The following is a 22815-nucleotide window of genomic DNA, read 5'->3' as shown; positions in this document are numbered from 1 at the left end:
TGGCAACAACTAGTATGGTTAAAGTGATAAAACAACTTTTCACTATATAATATCATCCTGGAGTCTGATCCTGCAGTCCTTATTTAAGCAAAACTCCCTTTATAGTCAATGAGAGCTCTGGTTGAACACTGACTTCAAAAATCAGGTCTCTAGCTGATTCCACACAACAGAATTAAACTCACTAAACATCTATGCTTCAACAGCAAACACATAGAGATGTTCTATGTATAAAAAAAAAAATCACTCTTACACCAGCAGTGAATTTAGCCCAGTCTGTTAGAAAACATTAGTTTTGCTATTAGCTTTCACTTAAAATTCTTCATTATGGAAAAATAAAATCTAAATAGTTAATTCAGTTTATTGTGTATCACCAAAAGGAGAAATAACTTTTGTATAAGCAGATCCAATACATATTTTAGGGGAATAAAAAAATAATTCAGAAGGCTGATGAAATATGTAGAGATAACTGATGGAAGCTGTGATTTTTTTTTAGTGTTTTTAAAAGTTTCTAATAAAAAATACAGTCTAAATTTCTGTAAGGTTGAGACACCCTGTACCCCATGTTCACCACTTTTATATGATTATGATATATTTTGAACAAAGTATGCCTTGTGGGGTATCATTTGAAAACTCATAATCTGCTGAATATTATCCTGTTGAAATGTGTGTAACATCACTGCATGTACAATTTTGAGATTTTGCTAAATGATTGTTACTGAAATATGCTGTAGTTCTAGGTAATACCCACAAACCAATTTCTCCGAGACAAAGAGACACTATCATGGCAGCAAGGTGCTAAAGGGCCATTACCAGCTTAATTGGGCATCCAGCAGCAGGGGAGAAGCTATAAACAAGACATTTACATTTCATCCCAGAGATGATTCGAATCTCACATACACAGGGGACTGTTTGTCTAAACCCCAGCAGGGAGGTAATCCTCAAAGAAAGGAGGAGGGTACAAAAATAAGAGCCAATGACCTCCACATCACCCCTCTCTTCATTTAGGTATTAGCTTGCACTTTTATCTTTTTATTTCTTTTGTAATCAATTCTGACTTTTATGACTTACCACTTGAAATCTCTTAACATGTATCTTTCCCTATTTAATAGACTTGTTTTATTGTTTTATCTAAACAAGCGTGTTTGGATTGAAGTGTTTGGGAATCTCTACTTAGGATAACAAGGCTGGTGCATAATCATTACCCAGTGTTGGAATGACAGATGTACTATGAGTTTACACTGTCCAGGAGAATACTGAGCAGTGTAAGACACACGTTTCTGAGGAACAAGGCTGGGACTGGGGATATGCAGGTGTCTCCCTGTAAGTAATTTATGAGTGACTAGCTAATAGCACTCAATACTGTGTACCTGGGAGCAAGTTACATGCAGGAGGCTGCGTGTGAGCAGAACCTGAGGTGGTTGTTCACCAGCAAAGCAGTGCATGAGGCATCCCGGGCTAGAGAGTTACGGGGAAACAGCTGTTTGGAAGTCCAGATTGTTCCCTGGGGAATGTGACAAAGATACTCACCGGTAAGATGGTCGCCGTGCTAAGATACCGCGGGTCTTCTGCGAAGAACCTATGCTATCTGATGAATCCTGAGAATCCTCACTCTCTGACAAAGAAGATACCTAAAAAGCATATCCCATGTCACTGTGCTGTACACTACAAAAGTACCCAAGACAGTTCACATTTCTCTACCAAACATCTTTACAACAAGATGAGCAATTCTTAGAGACTGCCACAGTTAAGGAGCACAAACTAGGAAGTCATTTAACAGAAGCCAGAATACAATTACTTTAAAAACTAAAGATGGACATGAACCAAACTCCCTGATCTGAACTCCCCCAAACTCTGGGATGTTCAAAATCAACACCTGAAATTTGTGGCTTGGTTCTGTCTCTACTGAAGACTGTGCAAGAGACAGGCAGAAAAAGCAAAATCAAGTAATTCTCTGGAGTCTCCATGATAGCATTCTTTTATTTATGGAAAAAGTTTTGTGAAGTCTATTGAACAAACAGACATCAGAATAGTCTATGTATAAACTCCTTTGCCATGAATTTTTCCTGAGATATAATTTCACTGCTAAAAGAAAAGGAGTACTTGTGGCACCTTAGAGACTAACCAATTTATCTGAGCATAAGCTTTATGATCAAATAAATGGATTAGTCTCTAAGGTGCCACAAGTACTCCTTTTCTTTTTGTGAATACAGACTAACACAGCTGTTACTCTGAAATTTCACTGCTATAAGCCTCAAGAAAGCAACAATAAAATGTCAAATATGCATCTTTATATATTCTCTGTCTCTCACCGTGCACAGAGCAAGTGAGCTGGGTGAACTAGACTATACAACAGCTCAAGGTGACAAGCACATCAGTGCAAGCCTTTTTAATGCTAAGCATCAATCTTCGATACCCGATTGATTGCCTGCTTTATACATAAGTTGCAAAATAGATAAAATATATTTAAAAAAAAATTAATGGAGGATAGGTCTATCAATGACTATTAACCAAGATGGTCAGGGATGCAATCCCATGGTAGGGTCGACCGTAACCCTTTAACTGCCAGAAGCCAGGTGTGGAAGACAGGGATGGATCACTGCAAAACTGCCCTATTCTGTACACTCTTCCTAAGGCTCTAATACTGGCTGCTGTCAGAGACAGGATACTGGGCTAGATGAACCATTGGCCTGATCCATATGGCTACCCTTATGTTCTTATGTAATCCTTACTCCAGCATGAGAAAGCAAATGTTAACTCACTACTACAAACCAGTTTATAGTCATCCACACAAGGATGCACCTTTATTAGTTCCTTACATCAATATATCCCAGGAAAAGGTTTATAACATTAATATCTGAAAACTTTCAATTACTTCACGCAAACTGTTCTATGCTGTAGAACCAATCAACCCAGGAAGCTACTAACAGCACTGTCAACCATGTAAAAATGCTTAAGGCTTTCATAAAAATACTATAATGTTAGGTCTGACTCCTGGAACTCAAGTTCAGAAGCAACATGACGAGTGTCATATATCCCCCCCCTTAATCATTTCTTTTCCAAGCTGAAAAATCCCAGTCTTATTAACTTCTCCTCACATGGAAGCCGTTCCATACCCCTTATCATTTTTGTTGCACTTTTCTGAACCTTTTCCAATTTCAATATTTCTGTTTTGAGATGGGGCGACCACATCTGCATGCAGCATTCAAGATGTGGGCGTACCATGGATTTATACAGAGGCAATATGATATTTTCTGTCCTATTATCTATCCCTTTCTTAATGATTCTCAACATTCTATTAGCTTTTTTGACTGCCCCTGCACATTGAGTGGATGTTTTCAGAGAACTATCCATGATGACTCCAATATCTCTTTCTTGAGTAGTAGTAACAGCTAATTTAGGGGATTATGGGATTATTGGATTGTGTTTTCCAATGTGCATTACTTTGCATTTATCAACATTGAATTTCATCTGCCATTTTGTTGCCCAGTCACCCAGTTTTGTGAGATTCCTTTGTAGCTCTTTGCAGTCTGCTTGGGACTTAACTATCTTGAGTAGTTTTTTATCATCTGCAAATTTTACCACCTCACTGTTTACCCCTTTTTCCAGATCATTTATGAATATGTTGAATAGTCCCAGTATGGACCCCTGGGAGACACCACTATTTACCTCTCTTCATTTTCAAAACTGACCATTTATTCCTACCCTTTGTTTCCTATCTTTTAACCAGTTACCCATCCATGAGAGGACCTTCCCTCTTATCCCATGGCGGCTAACTTTGCTTAAGAGCCTTTGGTGAGGGACCTTGTCAAAGGCTTTCTGAAAATCTAAGTACACTACATCTACTGGATCCCCCTATACCACATGCTTATTGACCCCCTCAAATAATTCTAGGAGACTGGTGAGGCATGATTTCCCTTTACAAAAACCATGTTGACTCTTCCCCAACAAATTATGTTCATCTATGTGTCTGATAATTTTGTTCTTTACTTTAGTTTCAGCCAATTTACCTGGTACTGAAGTTAGGCTTACTGGCCTGTAATTGCCAGGATCGCTTCTGGAAACTTTTTTAAAAATGGCATTATATTAGATATCATCCAGACAACTGGTACAGACAATGATTTAAGCATTAGGTTACATCCCACAGTTAGTAGTTCTGCAATTTCATATTTGAGTTCCTTCAGAACTCTTCTGTGAATACTATCTGGTCCTGGTGACTTATTGCTGTTTAGTTTTGTCAATTTGTTCCAAAACCTCCTCTAGTGGCACCTCAATCTGGGACAGTTCCTCAGAATTGTCACCTAAAAAGAATGGCTGAGGTCTGGGAAATCTCCCTCACATCCTCAGCTTTGAAGACCGAAGCAAAGAATTCATTTAGTTTTTCCACAATGGCCTTAATGTCCTTGAGTACTCCTTAAGCATCTTGATCGTCCAGTGGCCCCACTGGTTGTTTAGCAGGCTTCCTGCTTCTGATATACTTAAAAAAATGTTTTGCTATTACTTTTAGTCTTTGGCTAGCAGTTCTTAAAAATTTTTTTTGGCCTTCCCAATTATATTTTTACACTTCATTTCCCAGAGTTTATGCTCCTTTCTATTTTCCTCACTGGGATTTAATTTCCACTTTTTAAAGGTTGCCATTTTGCCTCTCACTGCTTCTTTTACTTTGTTGTTTAGCCGTGGTAGCACTTTTTTGGTTCTCTATGCTTATTTAAGTTGAGCCTCTATTACGGTGTCTTTAAAAAGTTTCCAAGCAGCTTGCAGGGATTTCACTTTTGGCACTGTACCTCTTAATTTCTGTTTAACTAACTTCCTCATTTTTGTGTAGTCCCCCTTTCTGAAATTAAATGCTACCTTGTTGGGCTGCTGTGGTGTTTTCCCTGCCACAGGGATGTTAAATTTAATTATATTATGGTCACTACTACCAAGCAATCCAGCTACATTCACCTCTTGGACCAGATCCTGTGCTCCACTTAGGACTAAATCAAGAATTGCCTCTCCTCTTGTGGGTTCCAGAACTAGCTACTCCAAGAAGCAGGCATTTAAGGTGTCAAGAAACTTTGGGCATGGCTACACTTGCAGGTGTAGAACGCATCGACTTAAACCAGCCTTCGTAGAGCACAGTAGGAAAAGCGCTGCAATCTATCCACACTGACAGCTACAAGCGCACTGGCGTGGCCACATTAGCAGCTCTTGCAACGGCCACAGAGAGCAGTGCATTGTGGTAGCAATCCCAGGCTGCAATGTGCTTTTCAAATGGGGGTTGGAGTGTGACAGGGAGTGTGTTGTGTGTATGTAGGGGGAGAGAGAGTGGGTTTTTGGGGGGGCGGAGAGCATGTCAGCATGCTGTCTTGTAAGTTCAGACAGCAGGAGACCTCCGCTCCTCCCCGCCTCTCTCTCACACACACAGCAATCCACAGTAATGGTTGCTTTGTCTCAGAGCAGATAAGCAAGCCAGCTGTCAGAAACGGAGCTTTCAAAGGGCATATCCGCCTTCCTGCAGCAGAGTTCAAAAACATAAGAAGAGTGGCCACTTGATTTAAGGGAACTATGGGATGTTTCTGGAGGCTGATCAGAGCGCAGTAATGCAACACCTCGTTCACACTGACGCCCGGGCGTTTCAGCCAAGGCGCAAAAAGTGTTAATCTTCTCGCCGAGGTGGAGTACCAGGAGCACTCTAGCCGTGGAGTCAGAGCGCTCTACGTGCCTTGCTAGTGTGGACGGGTAGTGAGCTAGGGCGCCCGGGGCTGCTTTAATGCGCTCTAACTCGCAAGTGTAGCTAAGCTCTTTATCTCTGCATCCCGTCCTGAGGTGACACGTACCCAGTCAATACAGGGATAGTTGAAATCCCCATTATTGAGTTTTTAATTTGTATAGCCTCTCTAATCTCGCTCAGTCACTATCACCATCCTGCTCAGGTGGTCGTAATATATCCCTACTGCTATATTATTATTAGAGCATGGAATTACCATCCATAGAGATTCTATGCTACAGTTAAGTTCATTGAAGATTTTTACTTCATTTGATCCTATGCTTTCTTTCACATATAGCAGTGTTGGAGGAAGGCTATACATTATTGCTAAGGCTGTCAGTCTGTCACGGAGGTCATGGATTCCATGACTTTCTATGACCTCCATGACTTCTGCAGTGGTTGGTGCTGGCTCAGGGACTGCCCGAGCCAGGCAGCCCCTGGCCAGCAGCAGCAGTTTGGGTGTGTGGGAGGGGGCTCATAGCTGGGGCAGAAGGTGCCGGGGGGGAATGCTTACCTCAGGGTGGGGGGATCCCCGGCTCCCACTGGCATGGCCCTGCAACTTTAGGCAGTAGAGGGGGCAGGGGGCTCTGTGCCTGCAGGCCCCACCCCCACAGCTCCCATTGGCTGCGGTTCCCATCCAATGGGAGCTGCACAGCTGGTGCTAGTGGCGGGAGCAGCGCATGGAGCCCCATGGCCCTTCCGATGCCTAGGAGCTGCAGGAACATGGAGCCAGGTAGGAAGCTCCTGCCAGCCCTGCCAACCCTCCCCCCAAGCACCAGTGGAGGGCCCAGGCCCCCCCCCCCCACATGGGGGGTCCCAGACCACACGCTGTGGCCCAGCCACCTCCCCCAGCACCTGCAGTGCCGCCAGAATGGCCCCTTCAGGGCACCTGGGTATTTTTAATAAAAAACATGGGTATTTTTAATAAAAGTCATAGAAAGGTCACAGGCTGTGACTAAAACGTAGCCTTAGTTATCACTACCAACCAGAGCACGAATATTACAATGCTGGCACAAGCTAGTGAGTTTTAGGAATAGGACACCAGAGGACAAGGGTGACCAACCCTCACAAAGAAACATGGTTACGGTGAGAATGGGAGAAGGAGCCCCATTTAAGAAAAAGAAGGGAGGAGGATTTTAAAAGAAATTTCAAATAATAAAAATTGACTGTGTGGAGTCTTGTATTTTGGTTGCTCAGAGTACTGTATTTATAATGAGAGTCAACTGAAGACAATGAACACATTTAAAGAAGCAGTAGCATATCATGGAAGAAATATGCAAGAATATTTGTACAGACTACTCAAATGGACTTAACAGTATTTATTTTATATGAGGTTATCATCTGTAATTTTCTTTTTATTCCATTTGTAGCCTTTTCCAGTTGCCAAGTGTCAATTTTTAATCTGATGATCCCAATTAAACACAAGCAAACAAAGCTCCTTTATTTGTACTTATCTCTGTACCAGGAACATAAGGTCAGCAGGAACGTGTGTAACTCTGGGGAAAGTACTTTTTAGTTAGCTGTCACAGCAAAGAGGGGTTTGCTATCAACATTTAGAGAAAGTTGCTCATGTTTCTTTTGTCTCTAGAAGGCCATGAAGTTCACCAAAATGCTTTGTGAAGATAGCTAAATTCTCCATTACGCAAACCTACTGTGTTTGTTAAAAGCAGATGGGGAAATTGAGGCAAAAACCAATTAAATGACTTGTTCAAAATCAGTGAGTGAGCAAGCAGATCTGGGTCCCTTAGGGCAGAGCTAGGTCTTATGTTATATTCTGTGCAGCATAGATATACTGTTGGCACTCAACAAAGAAGAACCACCACCACTCATGTCTGCTGACTTGACCCACATCTTAACCCCTGGATTGTTTTGGTTCATTCCTAATTTGGATATTAAAGTACATGGGATGATGAACTGTAAGCAGTGCTTTTCTTCAAAAAAAGACATTAACCAGAGGTTCTTTCTGTCCATCTGTAGTGCAATTTAAAGATCTCATTGCAATTTGTGAAGATTCGGAAATAAACTTGGTAATCTGGCCAGTATTCCCCCAAATCTAGTCTCTGTCATACCTATCTATTGCCACTGCACTATTTTTATTCTTATTATTTAAAAAACTTCAGGACACCTCAAATATGGGGCTCCTATATCTATCTATCTATCTATATTATATAATTATAAAACACAGCCACATGTCAGGATATATATTTTGCTAACTAGGAATATAACTATGTAACAAATAATTACATATACACTAATTGTCAAATCATCAAAAGCAACTAGTTCACACATTATTTTCGTTAATCAATTAGAAGCTTTATAAATTATAAGGAGCACACAAAAGTATCTGAGAAGTCCAACATTTTTATAAAAATAAATAAATAAATAGTAGCCTGTGGACAGAGATCTTATATACGTAAAGTTTCAGCTCCATCAAATCTTTATATTTAAATTATAACACCCTAAAATAGGGTTTTAAAATGCAATCTTAACTCTAAGGGCACCTCTGAGCAATATAAAACATGAAATATCTAAACAGTGATTAAATAAAAATGATGTACCTAAAAATAAAAATTTTTCGGGCTTGGATTTACAAATTGGCTTCCTAGATGTCATCCCTACATTAGAAAAATTCACAGACACTTTACTAATGGTGCCAGCGAGGCTGCACTGTGGTAGGTTCAGATCAATCAGGTAAGACTTTACAAGTCTTTGCATGTATGTTAAAAAAAACCTACTGTTTTTTTTACCTGCACTGTTTGCACCTGGGGTGAGTGGATTACAGAGGACTGAGCTGTCTGAATGACTCCCTGGACCTGTACTTGCTCTCCAGGAAGCTGTACAACTGGCAACGGAGTAGGACCTCTTAGAGACATCTAAAACAAATACAAAGTTATTAACAAAATTAGATGTATGCTTCGTAGCACGTAGTTAGAAAATGCAGATAAGCCTATGACAATTAGTGGGGAATGGGCATTAACAGAGGCTTGTTTTAAGTTGAGACATAAAATAGTCTTTAAAAATTAAATCTGTTTTTCTGATACACTGCTGTATACGAAAAAGTCTAAACCAGTCCCTGACTTGCCTTCGGTTAGAGAGAAAGCCAAATGCTTTAGCAATGCGTGTAACAAAATGTTGTGCCTCACGTAGTGAAGCAGACTTTTCCAAATGAACACTGAGCCCTCCACTGAGAATGATTTTCTTATATATGTATAGCTCCATAATGTGTGCATGGCACTTTACAGATAACGACAAAGCCCTATTGTTTAAGCTTTAATTCCCTCGTAATGGCTGTATTAAATTAGACAAACAGAAGACAGATTGTATAAAATGCTGGGCACCCTCAATTCCTACTTAAATCCACGGGTGTTCAGAAAAATCAGCACTTCACAAGAACAGACCTTAAATTAGATTAAATCAACAAGAGGGGTGAGATAAAAGTTGAGCAGAGGGTCAGAATGGATCAGAACAACAACAACAAGATAATGCAACAGCATGGGTGAATTAATGTGTGCATTTCGAGGGTTTTTTTCTTATAAACAGGGGAGGGCTATGGCTCAATGGCCTTCTACTAGAAGTGTGTTTTGAAGGAGGTAAATATGGAGGCGTGCTGGACCAATTCAGGGAGGGATTCAACACATAGTGGGACAGTTAGACAGGCACCTCAGGGTGAGCAAAAAGAAACAACAGCAGAGGAGCCAAATTTTACAGGGCCTGGAAAGCAAGGAGGAGATAGAATTCAATGCAGAAGGCAAAAGAAAGGAGGATCTGAGCATGGTCAGGCAAAGTAGATTATTTTTGCAGCTGAATTATGGTCTGGAGACAAGTGAGAAGTCAGAGAAAGGAGTGTTGTTGTATCAAGATGCGAGACTAACAAGGCATGGCTAGGATTTTATTGATGAGCATGAAGAAGTGATGGATTCTGGAGAGAGTGTACTGGAAAATCTGGCAGGATTAAGTAACATCAGTAACATGGAGGGGAGAGAGAGAGGACTTGAAAATTACACCAACAATGTATACATGTGGGACAGGGAGGGTGTCAGAGAAGTTGTTGAAACTGGCTTCCACTAACAATCGCTGTCACTCTGATAAATTCCAGGAAAACAACACAGTGCAGCTCAGTTTGCGGTCTGGTGAACTATACAGAACTCTTTAGCTAGAATTTAAAGATACCATGGAGGAGACAAACAAGCACTCATTCTTTATGGCAATTTGATTGCATTATTCAGCACATATTTTAGAGTTTTATAGAATAACGTTTCTGACCTTTGTCAATATAAGACTTAAGACATCTGGTCTTCAATATTTATTATTAAAATCTCAGTTATTGCTCTATCTAAGATGAATAAGCAGAACCTAATTTCTATTAATGTGATCTCCATATACAACAATTTTAACATTCTGATAAGTTTATACTCATGACTTTGAACTCAAATGAGCCTTTGCACTTTTAAATTTACTAAAGCCGTACAAATAAGTGCAAAGTTAAATCACCAGTTTCCTCCCCTAAATTCTGCACTACTTCTCTTAAAGATGAATTATTAAAACCTATATATACAAAAATATTAATAAAAGTCGAATAGCTAAGTTCTTACATAATCAAAACTTAATTTGGTGTCACAAAACAAACTAACTTTTTTGGCAACCCCATGCCAAATGAAAACAAATATTTTGTAGAATTAGACTGTAATCAAACAACAGGATGTTTGTTCACCTTCACTATCCAGTTATTGCTTCAAGCAATTATGACTAAACTGTAGCTAAATTTTACATTAAAAACTGAACTCCCTACATGGGGCAAACTCTGGATCATCTACAAAAGTATTATTTTGCACAGCTCAGAAAAGGGACAGAAGGACAGTGAGAGCAGACATTCTCTAGGAAAACTCATTTTGCAGATTCAACAATCTTAAAGTGGCTGCATCCTGAATGATTCACTTTCGAGCTTGAAAAATGTGGTTCCCTCATTAAATGTTTTTCATCAAAAACAAAGATAACAAACATTTCCAAAGCATCAGTATGGTTTTTTTCCCAAATTAAGTGTTCTTTAGTAGAGTTCACTGCAGCTTGTTCACAGAAAAATCTCCAACGTACGTTTTATTTTGTAAAATTAACTCATTTACTCAATTCCAAATGGCTTAAAAGAAAGTGTTTCAGAGATGCTGAGCATCAACGACTGCTGTCAAAGAGAGCTGCAAGTGCTCAGCTACTCCCATTTGTCAGGCTGAGTGAATATTGCAAAGGATCTAAAATTTAACAAGAATGAGAGCCAAATGTGCTGCACTGTACTAATATCAGATACATTTAGATATTTTGAATCCAAGCCAAGAAATTAATTTTGTGGGGTCAATTAAAAAACAAACTGTACACTTCTGCCACCCTATTTCCTGGTTCTTATTCTCCCTGAATGTTTGATAAAACTGTAGAATAGAGTTTGAACACAAAAAAATTCTCTTAACTAGTTCAAAAAGTTTACCTGTTGAGCAATGTGAGAGAGATGAGCTGCCGGTAGCGGTGTACCTTGTGTGGACGCTGTTTGTGGTGGTGTCGCTGCACTGCTACTGGTATTCTTGTGCACCTCTTCCATAATCAACTACAAGAAAAACAGGGGGTTAATTCAATTAACAATGCTTTTCAAAATCGTAGAATGGGATTTTCAAAGGACGTTAGATGCCCAACTTCCATCAACTTTCAACGGGCTCTGGGTGCCTAACTTCTTTATGCCTATATGAAAATCCCAGACATAATTAATATTAGTACTGTGCACTTCTACACCAACTTTTCATCAAAGGACAGCAAAGCACTCAAACGTTCTTTAATCAGATTCGCGATCTGCCTTTGACATAGTTAAGTGTTACTATCCCCTTTTTAGAAATGGGGCACTGAAGCACAAACACATTAGCAACTTGCCCAAACCCACAGAGCGAATCAGTGGGAAAGCCAAGAAGACCACTCCAAAGTCCTGTCCCTGAGTGCTGTCCAAGAGCCCACTAAATCCTCAATCACATACTCTGAAATGGGTTCACTCTGTCAACTTTAGGAGTTCAACTATTTTCAGCACTGGTTCAGATGCACCCGTTGTCGGTAAGGGTTAAATTTGCCTATAAAATTTCTACACTAAAGTTATCACCACTACGCATGTGTATTAGAGTACTAAAAGAACAGTGTGCTCTAAATAGTTAACTTGTTTGCATCTCTAGATTAGTAATTAACAGATATCAGATTCTAAAAATCTGTTTATCCAAGACACCAGCCATAATTACCATAAAACAGTTAAAATTAAATAATTTGAATTTAAAATCCAACTGTTCCCTAAGTGTAAACAGCATAGCTAGTATTTAGACATTAAACATAAGCAGATCCAAGATTTCATTATTTTAAGACCCTATAAAATTAACCAGACCCTTACATTATAAAGTCAAGGTAACTTTTCTCAGATTTTCACTTTTTACATTTAATTATCTGACATCATTTTAAGGTTAAAACCATAAATCAGGAGATTTAGTGTAATGTAAAATGTAGACACATTTAGGGTGAGGGGGTGGACTGGAATGAGACATTAAAAGATCTGTAAGTGCTAAATATTTTGTCACACAAGGGTTGAAACAGTTGCAAGGACAGTTGCTATGAGACTGGAAACTACATTTCTCTCTGTGGAAATGTGAGTCATTGATTTTTCCCTACTGCGATCAACCACAGCTCTTGCAGCTTGACATATACTCATAGGGCAAGAAGTCAATTTACATGAAGACTCAGGGCCTGATCTTGCCATCTTTACTTATGTGAGGAGTCACACTGAAGTCAAGAAGACTCCTCCTCAAGGAGGTTGCAAAATATGGTCTTGTAGTGAGAAAACTGGGAAGATTAATGATATAGTGAGATTGGAAGCTGTACCCCTCAAAATAAGGTATTAGGATTCTTTAAAATTTGTTATAGTATACAAGCAAAATAGAGGTTTCACTTTAGAATAATGGGACTGTGAGAGCTGTACATTGCTTCCGATACATCCACTTTTTTTTTAAGCCCCCACCTAAACCCCCTATAGCATTGGCTAAGATCACCATGGTGTTGATGCTCCTACACAGCAGTTTTCCCCATAGCACCAGCAGCAGTGAGAGTCAGATGAGGATCCAGATTGACATGCTACTCAATTTCACACTACCCTGCTTGCAAAAAACAAACAAAAACAAAAACAGCTACTGTGCAGGAGGAAAGGCAGGGTTTTAATCCCAGTGATTTTTCTTTCCTCGGCAGCTGTTGCTTTGCAGTACATGAAAACTTAAAAGAAAGATTTTTAAAACGAGACAAAATTGGTAACGGAAGTAATTTAAACAACATTAAACTTACAACGGTAAAGAACAGCATTACTGAAAAACGCAGTATGCAGGTTTGTTTATTAGAGTCACACAATGCACACAAAAGAAAGCAAGGTAAAGCTGGTGAAAATCAACTACATTCTTACAAAGGAAAAATGTATATTATGTATTTTTGCCAACTCAGATATGACAAATATCACTGGTGAACAGGACACTGTCTAATTTACTCAACTGCAAAAAATAAAATAAGGAGTTTCTGATAGGACACCAGTCTCCAAGTACTCAGCAGTTCCTGTAGTTTTCAACCACATTTTCTTATTTTTAAAAATGTTTTTCTCTCCTGTTGCTGCATGAGAGTCACAATAAGAACAGGAGAAACTGACTGTAATTAAAAAATGAAACGGATTAAACAGAAAATCACTCTCGAATGCACAAAGTAAATAAAGAGATGTGAACCACTTATGTCATCCAATGAATCAGTAAGGAAGTACATGCTATCCAGCATTGCACAATTAAGTGTGCAAAAATTTTACAAGCGTCTGTTTTTCAAAAGTAACCTACTTAGCTGAAAAAGTATGTATTATCTATGGGAGGCATGCTAACGTTTTACACAGAGTGATTTCTATCTATTCAGCTTTCAGGAAGACGCTATCAGAGGTGAGAAAGTTCAAGTTAATCTTGGATGACACAACTTCTCAGCCAAAGAGAGATCAAAAAGAAAAGGAGTACTTGTGGCACCTTAGAGACTAACCAATTTATTTGAGCATAAGCTTTCATGAGCTACAGCTCACTTACTAACACGGCTGCTACTCTGAAAAGAGAGATCAGTGTACCAAAACGGAAAATTTGTAAGTACTTCAGTTTTTAACAGCACTGCGCTGACCACTTGCAACAACAACAAAACATACGTTTAGCTGAAGCCAAAGTACATACTTTTGGGATGAAGAAAAATTTTATATGGCACAGGGAGAGCTGAAAATAGGCAGTTCAGAGTCATTGCAGAGTTCCCATTAGCCAGAGGACGTGGGTCTCCCAATACTCCAAATTATTTATTATTTCTATAGCACTGTAGGCGGGAATGGTGTTTTACAGAAAAATTAAAAACCACACATACCAGCCTGAAGGACCTTTACAGTCTAAATATAAGGACTCAGTATTCTAAGCACTGTGCTGAATAGATTTGCTTTGAAAGGCCAGTTTTGTCAAACTGTTAGAAATCAGTTTAAATCTTCACATAGGCCAGTCATGTCACTTAAAAAAAAAACTATTCTGCTCTCAAACAGTGTTTCATTTTCAGCATAGATGGTGCTTTACAGCTGACTATAGGCAGGTTCAATTTATTATCCTGAGCCTGAGGATCACTAATAATCATTCCATTCAACTAACCAGATTCCTCAGTTTGAATTACCATTCAGCAAAATCTGAAATTGCCTTCAAATTTTGAGTTGTACTAAGGAGACTAACACGAGTTAAAAAATAAACTAGAATATGGACCTTACACAAAAATGATCTCTAGTCTCAAATTTTAAAAAGCTATCCTATTTATTGAATGTTAAAATACTAAGTTGTTGCACATGTACAGTTAAGATACTATGCACATACAGTAGCTATTTTCCTAATATGTTTATTTTGCTATTAATCGACAGATAACATATAATTTCTGACAGAAAAGTAGAAAAGATACCTCTGTGAAAAGATGTTTTGTATATTAATTAGCTGTAATTAATCAGATGGATTCTACTGATTGCCTTCCACTTAATTGCCTTCTATGACGAGATAACTGGTTCTGTGGATGAAGGGAAAGCAGTTCCTTGACTTTAGCAAAGCGTTGTTCCTTGACTTTAGCAAAGCTTTTGACACTGTCTCCTACAGTATTCTTGCCAGCAAGTTAAAGAAGTATGGGCTGGATGAATGGACTATAAGGTGAATAGGAAGCTGGCTAGATTGTCGGGCTCAACGGGTAGTGATCAATGGCTCCATGTCTAGTTGGCAGCCCGTATCAAGCGGAGTGCTCCAAGGCTGGTCCTGGGGCCGGTTTTGTTCAATATCTTCATTAACAGTCTGAAGGATGGCCTGGACTGCACCCTCTGCAAGTTTGCAGATGACACTAAACTGGGAGGAGAGGTAGATATGCTGGAGGGTAGGGATAGGATACAGAGGGACCTAGACAAATTAGAGGATTGGGCCAAAAGAAATCTGATGAGGTTCAACAAGGACAAATGCAGAGTCCTGCACTTAGGACGAAAGAATCCAATGCACCGCTACAGACTAGGGACCGAGTGGCTCGGCAGCAGTTCTGCAGAAAAGGACCTAGGGGTTACAGTGGACGAGAAGCTGGATATGAGTCAACAGTGTGCCCTTGTTGCCAAGAAGGCTAATGGCATTTTGGGATGTATACGTAGGGGCATTGCCAGCAGATCGAGGGACGTGATCGTTCCCCTCTATTCGACACTGGTGAGGCCTCATCTGGAGTACTGTGTCCAGTTTTGGGCCCCACACTACAAGAAGGATGTGGAAAAACTGGAAAACGGCCAGCAGAGGGCAACAAAAATGATTAGGGGACTGGAACACATGACTTATGAGGAGAGGCTGAGGGAACTGGGGATGTTTAGTCTACGGAAGAGAAGAATGAGTGGGGATTTGATAGCTGCTTTCAACTACCTGAAAGGTTGTTCCAAAGAGGATGGCTCTAGACTGTTCTCAGTGGTAGCAGATGACAGAACAAGGAGTAATGGTCTCAAGTTGCAGTGGGGGAGATTTAGGTTGCATATTAGGAAAAACTTTTTCACGAGGAGGGTGGTGAAGCACTGGAATGCGTTACTTAGGGAGGTGGTGGAATCTCCTTCCTTAGATATTTTTAAGGTCAGGCTTGACAAAGCCCTGGCTGGGATGATTTAATTGGGGATTGGTCCTGCTTTGAGCAGGGGGTTGGACTAGATGACCTCCTGGGGTCCCTTCCAACCCTGATATTCTATGATTCTATGATACTGACATCAAATCACAAGTCACAGGGACAGCAACTTAGCATGACATCAATTCAAATTTTTGTTCTGTTTTGAGTGTATCTCCAACACAAGAACCAACCTTTCTGCAGTGAGAAAAACTCTCAGAGCTCAATCCTGAAAGAAGAAAGTTAAGGTTGCTCAGCAGCTCTCTAGTGCTCAACACTTTGAATAATTGGGTCCTTAGCAGGCATAGTCAAAAATCAGCCAGGAAATTAAACGCTCAAAAAAACCTCTCCCAAAGCTTGACAACTCCAGTAAACTATGCTATTACTCTGAAAACATTTTATTCTACCTGAAAACAAAGTCCACAGAACCACTAGAGAAAATTAAAGCCTTTTTAAAATAAATCTCATTATGCTAATGTACTAAAGAGACCTACTTGCTATTAATTCAGAGAAATCTATAATATGAAGTATGCTATTTACTGTTGCTAAGAAAGTGTTTAGCAATCCATCAACTAGTCAGAATAATGTGTCTAAGGCAGAGAAACTGCTTTCCTAGTTATAGTCTTTTTAAACCATCAATTACACAAAAGACATTGACCAGGAAAACAGATTAGTAGATTGTACTGCAAGAAGAGACCTTTATGATCCTCATCTGACATCCTGTATAACATGGGCCACATAGTTTCACTGAGTGATTCTGGATCATAACTTCTACGACCTCATAGTTCATGGGTAAGTGGCAACAAATCTGACAAACCAAGAGCAGCGTCATCAGGGTCAACGTATCCAAAAAGTTTAATCTTTTTGGTAGGGTGATTGGGGAATCTAGTTAGAAACATGACATGAGAATGTTAATATATCTTTCAGCAATACCGAAAAGGCCTTTGCACTGCAGCTAGATGACAACTGGGGCAGATGAATAGATAGATTTCCAAATATTTGCTTACACTCTTAACCCCACAAATCAAAAGATAAAGCATGCCCATTAAAGTGTACATTCTATGTATATTCTAAAGTTAATGTATACATTTTGATATATGCATTTATATATTGAAATTTATTTTACATGATGTGTGTGTGTGTGGGGGGGGGGTTAAAACAAAAGTAAGGATGGTCTTGTGATTAAGGCAATGGACTAGAACTCAGGAGACCTGAGTTCAATTTCCACTATGTCGCAGACTTTCTGTGTGCCTTGAGCAAGTTACTTCGCCTGTCGCAACTCCCCATCTGTAGAATGGGGATAAATACTACTTCCTTTCTTCTACCTTTTGTCTGTCCCATCTGTTTAGACTTTAACTTCTTTGGGGAAGGGACTGTCTCCTAACACGTTTGTAAAGTGCCTGTAACAAGTGTCAAACGAGGCATAAAGCATTACTTTTATAGGTGGTAAAAAAACAGAAAAAAAGCTTTGTTTTGCTTTTCTGCTCTTTTAAAATGTAAGGCGCATGCAAAGTCACTCTACATAAGCAATTCAAGTAAATTGCAGTATATGAACTACAAATAAATAAGGTACTTTATGCAGCTTTAACTTTTACAAAATTAAACTGAAGATATGTAAAGAAAGTTTTAGGGAAACAGATTCCTGAAGTCCCAGCTGTAAGCTTGACAGACAACTTTTTCATAAGCAAGGGCAGTTAATCAAAGTCTTATCTTTTTTTGCATATTAGGTGCTTCTAGAAAGCGGGCATCCAACAGACAGTGACAGGTACTTGAACCCAAAAGAAGGCTGATCTACAGTTTCCTTGAAATCAGTAAAAGATAGATGGGCTATGACAGGATATCCTTGCAAATGCAAGCCAGGAAGTAGGAGAGGAGTGTTCAATTTATTATTATTTATTTGTATTACAGTAGTGCCTAGGGGTATCAGGTATGGTTCACGGATATATTGTGCTAGGTGCTGTATAAACACACAGCAGAGACAGTCTCTGCCCTAAGGAGCTTACAGATCTAAGCAGAAGATGAGAGAGAACAGATGGATGAAACAGACAGGTGGAACACAAGAAAACAACGAGGCAACCAAAACCTCTGGGGACCACTCACTGAGAACAGCATCTTCAAGGGAAAAATAAAAGAACAAAAGGTCATAATCAAGATATTGTCAAGTTTGGGGCAAGAAATAAATCGCACAAACCACAAAGGGGTAATTTTCCATATCTCTAAATAATAGTCGACCACGTGTCTGAAAGCAACAGGAATTCTGGTTTAGAGAAACAGGAAATATAGCTCTAGACACAGACCAATTATTCTAGAGATGTTTAGGTGGGCCCAGAAAGAACTACATTAGGATTTTAAGCTTCCTTGATACTTCATTTCCCTTATTAGTCATCTATAGACCTACATTTGTTAAGGCTGATCCACAAAAAAGGTTATGTTACATTGAGCATAAAGAACTCACATATAAAAGAACAGAGTATTAACAAGGCCCCCCCCCCCAACATGGTGCTAACAACATACAGAGAAAGCATACTGAAAACTAAATAGTGAATAACTGAACATTTAATTACCATTGAATTAATTATCGTTAGACAACAAAAATTACTTTATCAAATAATTAATATAAATCAGTAAATAATATGGGGAGGAACTGGCCCCGCAAAATTAATGTAGACACTGACTGATTGGTTCTTCTTGGTAATGCTCTTAATGTAACTGATCTCCAAAGTGTGAGTCTCCAATTCTCCCTGTTATAATCTTCCAAGTAAATAATGTATACTTAATACTTTCAGATGAGGACATTGAGGTTTCAGAAAGGTTATTCTCCCTAAAAGGCCCAGTGTGGGCCTGCATTGTATGTTAAAGCGGGGTTAACATGGTGAGGATACTGGGAATGTATCAGAAATGCTGGCCTCTGGCCTGCATCCTGAAGTAACAGGTAGTAAGAGCATCAATGAAATTAAGGTGTGTACATCAGATGTGTCTGACGACTGAAGACACTGTGGGGAGATATGGGTCCTGTGTGTGATGGGCCCAGTATAGGCCTGTGCTGAGGAGTAATATGGAGTCACTCCTGGCTAGTGCAAGGGAGGAATATGGACACGTGTAGAGCCCAGTGAGAGTCTGCACTGGGACAACATGAGGACCCCACAAGGTGGGTGCGAGGAGTATTCTGGACAAATGGGCTGCGCAACCTTGCATTGCAGATGATGTGGGGCCCTGTGAGGCAGGGGAAAGGGATACAGGGAACTTGTGATATATGGTTGGTGTGGGTATATGCTGGGTGTGACATAGGGCCCCAAAAGGCTGGTATGAGATGATGTTGGGCGTGGGTGAGATGTGGGCATCACATGTGTACATTATGGGTAATGCAGAATGCCGGGATGGGATACAGGGTGTGTGAGATGTGGGCAGCGCGTATGTAAAAGAATAAATGGACATAAATCAGACGTCAAGAATTATAACATTCAAAAACCAGTTGGAGAACACTTCAATCTCTTTGGTCACTCGATTACAGACCTAAAAGTTGCAATTCTTCAACAAAAAAACTTCAAAACAGACTCCAACGAGAGACTGCTGAATTGGAATTAATTTGCAAACTGGGTACAATTAACTTAGGCTTGAACAGGGACTGGGAGTGGATGGGTCATTACACAAAGTAAAACTATTTCCCCATGTTTATTCCCCCCCTCCAACCCCCACTGTTCCTCAGATGTTCTTGTCAACCGCTGGAAATGGCCCACCTTGATTATCACTACAAAAGGTTCCTCCCCCCGCTCTCCTGCTGGTAATAGCTCACCTTAAGTGATCACTTGATGAAGTGAGCTGTAGCTCAGGAAAGCTTATGCTCAAATAAATTGGTTAGTCTCTAAGGTGCCACAAGTACTCCTTTTCTTTTTTCTCCTTACAGCGTGTATGGTAACACCCATTGTTTCATGTTCTCTGTGTATATAAATCTCCCCACTGTATTTTCCACTGCATGCATCCGATGAAGTGGGCTGTAGCTCACGAAAGCTTATGCTCAAATAAATTGGTTAGTCTCTAAGGTGCCACAAGTACTCCTTTTCTTAGTGCTTATGAGGGTGGAGTGAGGGGATACAGGGCATGAATGACACACGAGCAATACATGTGTACATTATAGGCAATGCAGGGCATCACAGAGCTGGTGTGAGGGGACATAGCGTGAGGGGACGCAGCGCGTGAGGTGGGCGATGCATACCTATGTTATAGGCAACTCAGGGCATCACAAAGCTGGTGCAAGGGGACACAGGGTGCGGGCGAGACAGCTTGGTGTGAGGTGAGGTGGGGCCCCGTGAGGCAAGCCTGATGGGATACAGGGCGAGGGGGTGGGGGGGTGATGCGTACGTTCATGATAGGCAATGCAGGGCACCATGAAGCTGGTGTGAGGGGAGACAGGGTGCGGGGACGCAGAACGTGAGGTGAGCGATGCGTACGTACATGATAGGCAATGCAGGGCATCACAAGCTCGTGCGAGGGGACACAACATGAGGGAACGCAGGGCAAGGGGTGGGCGATGTGTACGTACACGATAGGCGATTCAGGGCATCACAAGCTGGTGTGAGGGGACGTAGGGTGTGAGGTGGGCGACGTGTGCCTACCTCTCAGACGATGCAGGGCATCAGAAGCTGGTGCGAGGGGATGCAGGGTGTGAGGTGGGCGATGTGTGCCTACCTCTCAGGCAATGCAGAGCATCACAAGCTGGTGCGAGGGGACACAGGATGAGGAGATGCAGGACGTGAGGTGGGCGATGTGAATGTACATTAGGCGATTAAGGGCATCACAAGTTGGTGCGAGGGGACACAGGCGTGAGGTGGGCAATGTGTGCCGACCTTACAGGTGATTCAGGGCACCACAAGCTGGTGCAAGGGGGCAAAGGGTGAGGGGGCGCAGGGCGTGAGGTGGGTGAGGGGTACGGACACCATAGGCGACGCGGGGCGAGGGGTACGGACACCACAGGCGATGGGTACGGACACCACAGGCAACGCAGGCCGAGGGGGCGCAGGGTACGGACCGCTTAGGCGGGGCGAGGGGGCGCAGGGCGTGAGGTGGGCGAGGGGTACGGACATCCTAGGCGACGCGGGCCGAGGGGGCGCAGGGCCAGGGGTACGGACACCCTAGGCGACGCGGGGCGAGGGGGCGCAGGGCCAGGGGTACGGACCCCCTAGGCGACGCGGGGCGAGGGGGCGCAGGGCCAGGGGTACGGGCCCCCTAGGCGACGCGGGGCGAGGGGGCGCAGGGCCAGGGGTACGGGCCCCCTAGGCGACGCGGGGCGAGGGGGCGCAGGGCCAGGGGTACGGGCCCCCTAGGCGACGCGGGGCGAGGGGGCGCAGGGCCAGGGGTACGGGCCCCCTAGGCGACGCGGGGCGAGGGGGCGCAGGGCCAGGGGTACGGGCCCCCTAGGCGACGCGGGGCGAGGGGTACGGGCCCCCTAGGCGACGCGGGGCGAGGGGGCGCGGGGCGAGGGGGCGCAGGGCAAGCCTAGGCGACGCGGGGCGAGGGGGCGCAGAGCCAGGGGTACGGGCCCCCTAGGCGACGCGGGGCGAGGGGTACGGGCCCCCTAGGCGACGCGGGGCCAGGGGTACGGGCCCCCTAGGCGACGCGGGGCCAGGGGTACGGGCCCCCTAGGCGACGCGGGGCCAGGGGTACGGGCCCCCTAGGCGACGCGGGGCCAGGGGGCGCGGGGCCAGGGGTGCGGGCCCCCTAGGCGACGCGGGGCGAGGGGGCGCGGGGCCAGGGGTGCGGGCCCCCTAGGCGACGCGGGGCGAGGGGGCGCGGGGCCAGGGGTGCGGGCCCCCTAGGCGACGCGGGGCGAGGGGGCGCGGGGCCAGGGGTGCGGGCCCCCTAGGCGACGCGGGGCGAGGGGGCGCGGGGCCAGGGGTGCGGGCCCCCTAGGCGACGCGGGGCGAGGGGGCGCGGGGCCAGGGGTGCGGGCCCCCTAGGCGACGCGGGGGGACAGGGCCAGGGGTGCGGGCCCCCTAGGCGACGCGGGGCGAGGGGGCGCAAGCACGGCAGCTGTGGGGCGAGGCGACGCGGGCCCCAGGGCCAGGCCGGGCGGGATGCGGGGCGCGGACACGGCTCGCCCTGCTGCGCTGGCGGGGCTCGCGGGAACGGGCCGTGGGGAGCGCAGGCGCCGCCCGGTTACGTGGGGGGCTCGTGGGCTCCGGGGCAGCGCCAAGGGGCCACAGGCGAGGCCCCGCAGGGCGGCTCGTGAGGGGAGATAGGGCGGGGGCTGCGCAACGAGTCCAGCGCGGCGAGGAGGGGGCAGAGCAGCTGCCGCGCCCACGCCCCCAGGGGAGGGGACCCGAGCGAGCCGCGAGCTCCCCTCCCCCAAGCCCCGGGCGCGAGGCTGTCGCGCGCTCCCTCAGCGTCTGCGTCTCCTAGTCCCTTCCCCCCCCTTCGCGCTCCTTGATTCGATCGCGTCCGCCGCCCTTCCCGCTCGCGCCCTGATTGAGTCGTTCGCGTCCGCTCTTACCTCAGAGGCCCAGAGGCCGCGCCGCCCTCCTCGCCCCGCGAGCACCCAGAGGGAAGAGCCGCCGCTCTCGCCGCCGCCGCTGTCTCCGTTTCAGGAAACCGGCGCCGCCGGCATCGTAAACACAGCAGGCCCGGCCGGGACGCTCGAGGTGGGCGGGCTGCAACCATAGAGTCAACCGGAGGCCTGGGCTAGAGATTCCGACCATAGAGTTCCCCGCCTAGAGCGCCCTTCAGGGCATCCCTGAGGACGCGCCATAGAGTTCCGGAGGTCTAAGTGACGTCGACGTCCCTCTGAGGCCTCCTCAACCGCCTCCCCCCGAATCTTCCCGCCGAGCTCAGGGGTGGCCCCGCTGTCCAGAGGGTGACGGGGCTGCTAGGCC

General features: G+C 43.7%; 1 protein-coding gene across 2 annotated transcripts in view; it reads right to left on the bottom strand.

Annotated features, from left to right (window-relative positions):
• The window catches only part of ATF1 (activating transcription factor 1), a 33227-nt gene extending 10612 nt beyond the window's left edge, over positions 1–22615 (bottom strand). Inside the window, exons 1-4 of one of the 2 annotated variants that reach the window (XM_074935555.1) lie at positions 22437–22615; positions 11220–11336; positions 8494–8619; positions 1528–1628 (exon numbers count right to left, since the gene is read on the bottom strand). In XM_074935555.1, the coding sequence (XP_074791656.1) occupies positions 1528–1628; positions 8494–8619; positions 11220–11330 (338 nt within the window). In that variant the 5' untranslated portion in view covers positions 11331–11336; positions 22437–22615. Of the gene's footprint in view, positions 1–1527; positions 1629–8493; positions 8620–11219; positions 11337–13090; positions 13111–22436 lie in introns of those variants that run through there. The other variant, XM_074935554.1, reaches the window with a different exon arrangement.
• Between the last annotated feature and the right edge of the window lie 200 nt (positions 22616–22815).

This window comes from Natator depressus, chromosome 20 (genome assembly GCF_965152275.1).
Source record: "Natator depressus isolate rNatDep1 chromosome 20, rNatDep2.hap1, whole genome shotgun sequence".
NCBI classification, from domain to species: Eukaryota; Metazoa; Chordata; order Testudines; family Cheloniidae; genus Natator; species Natator depressus.
Note: the sequence above shows the minus strand (reverse complement) of the source record. Positions and strands in the feature narration are given on the sequence as shown.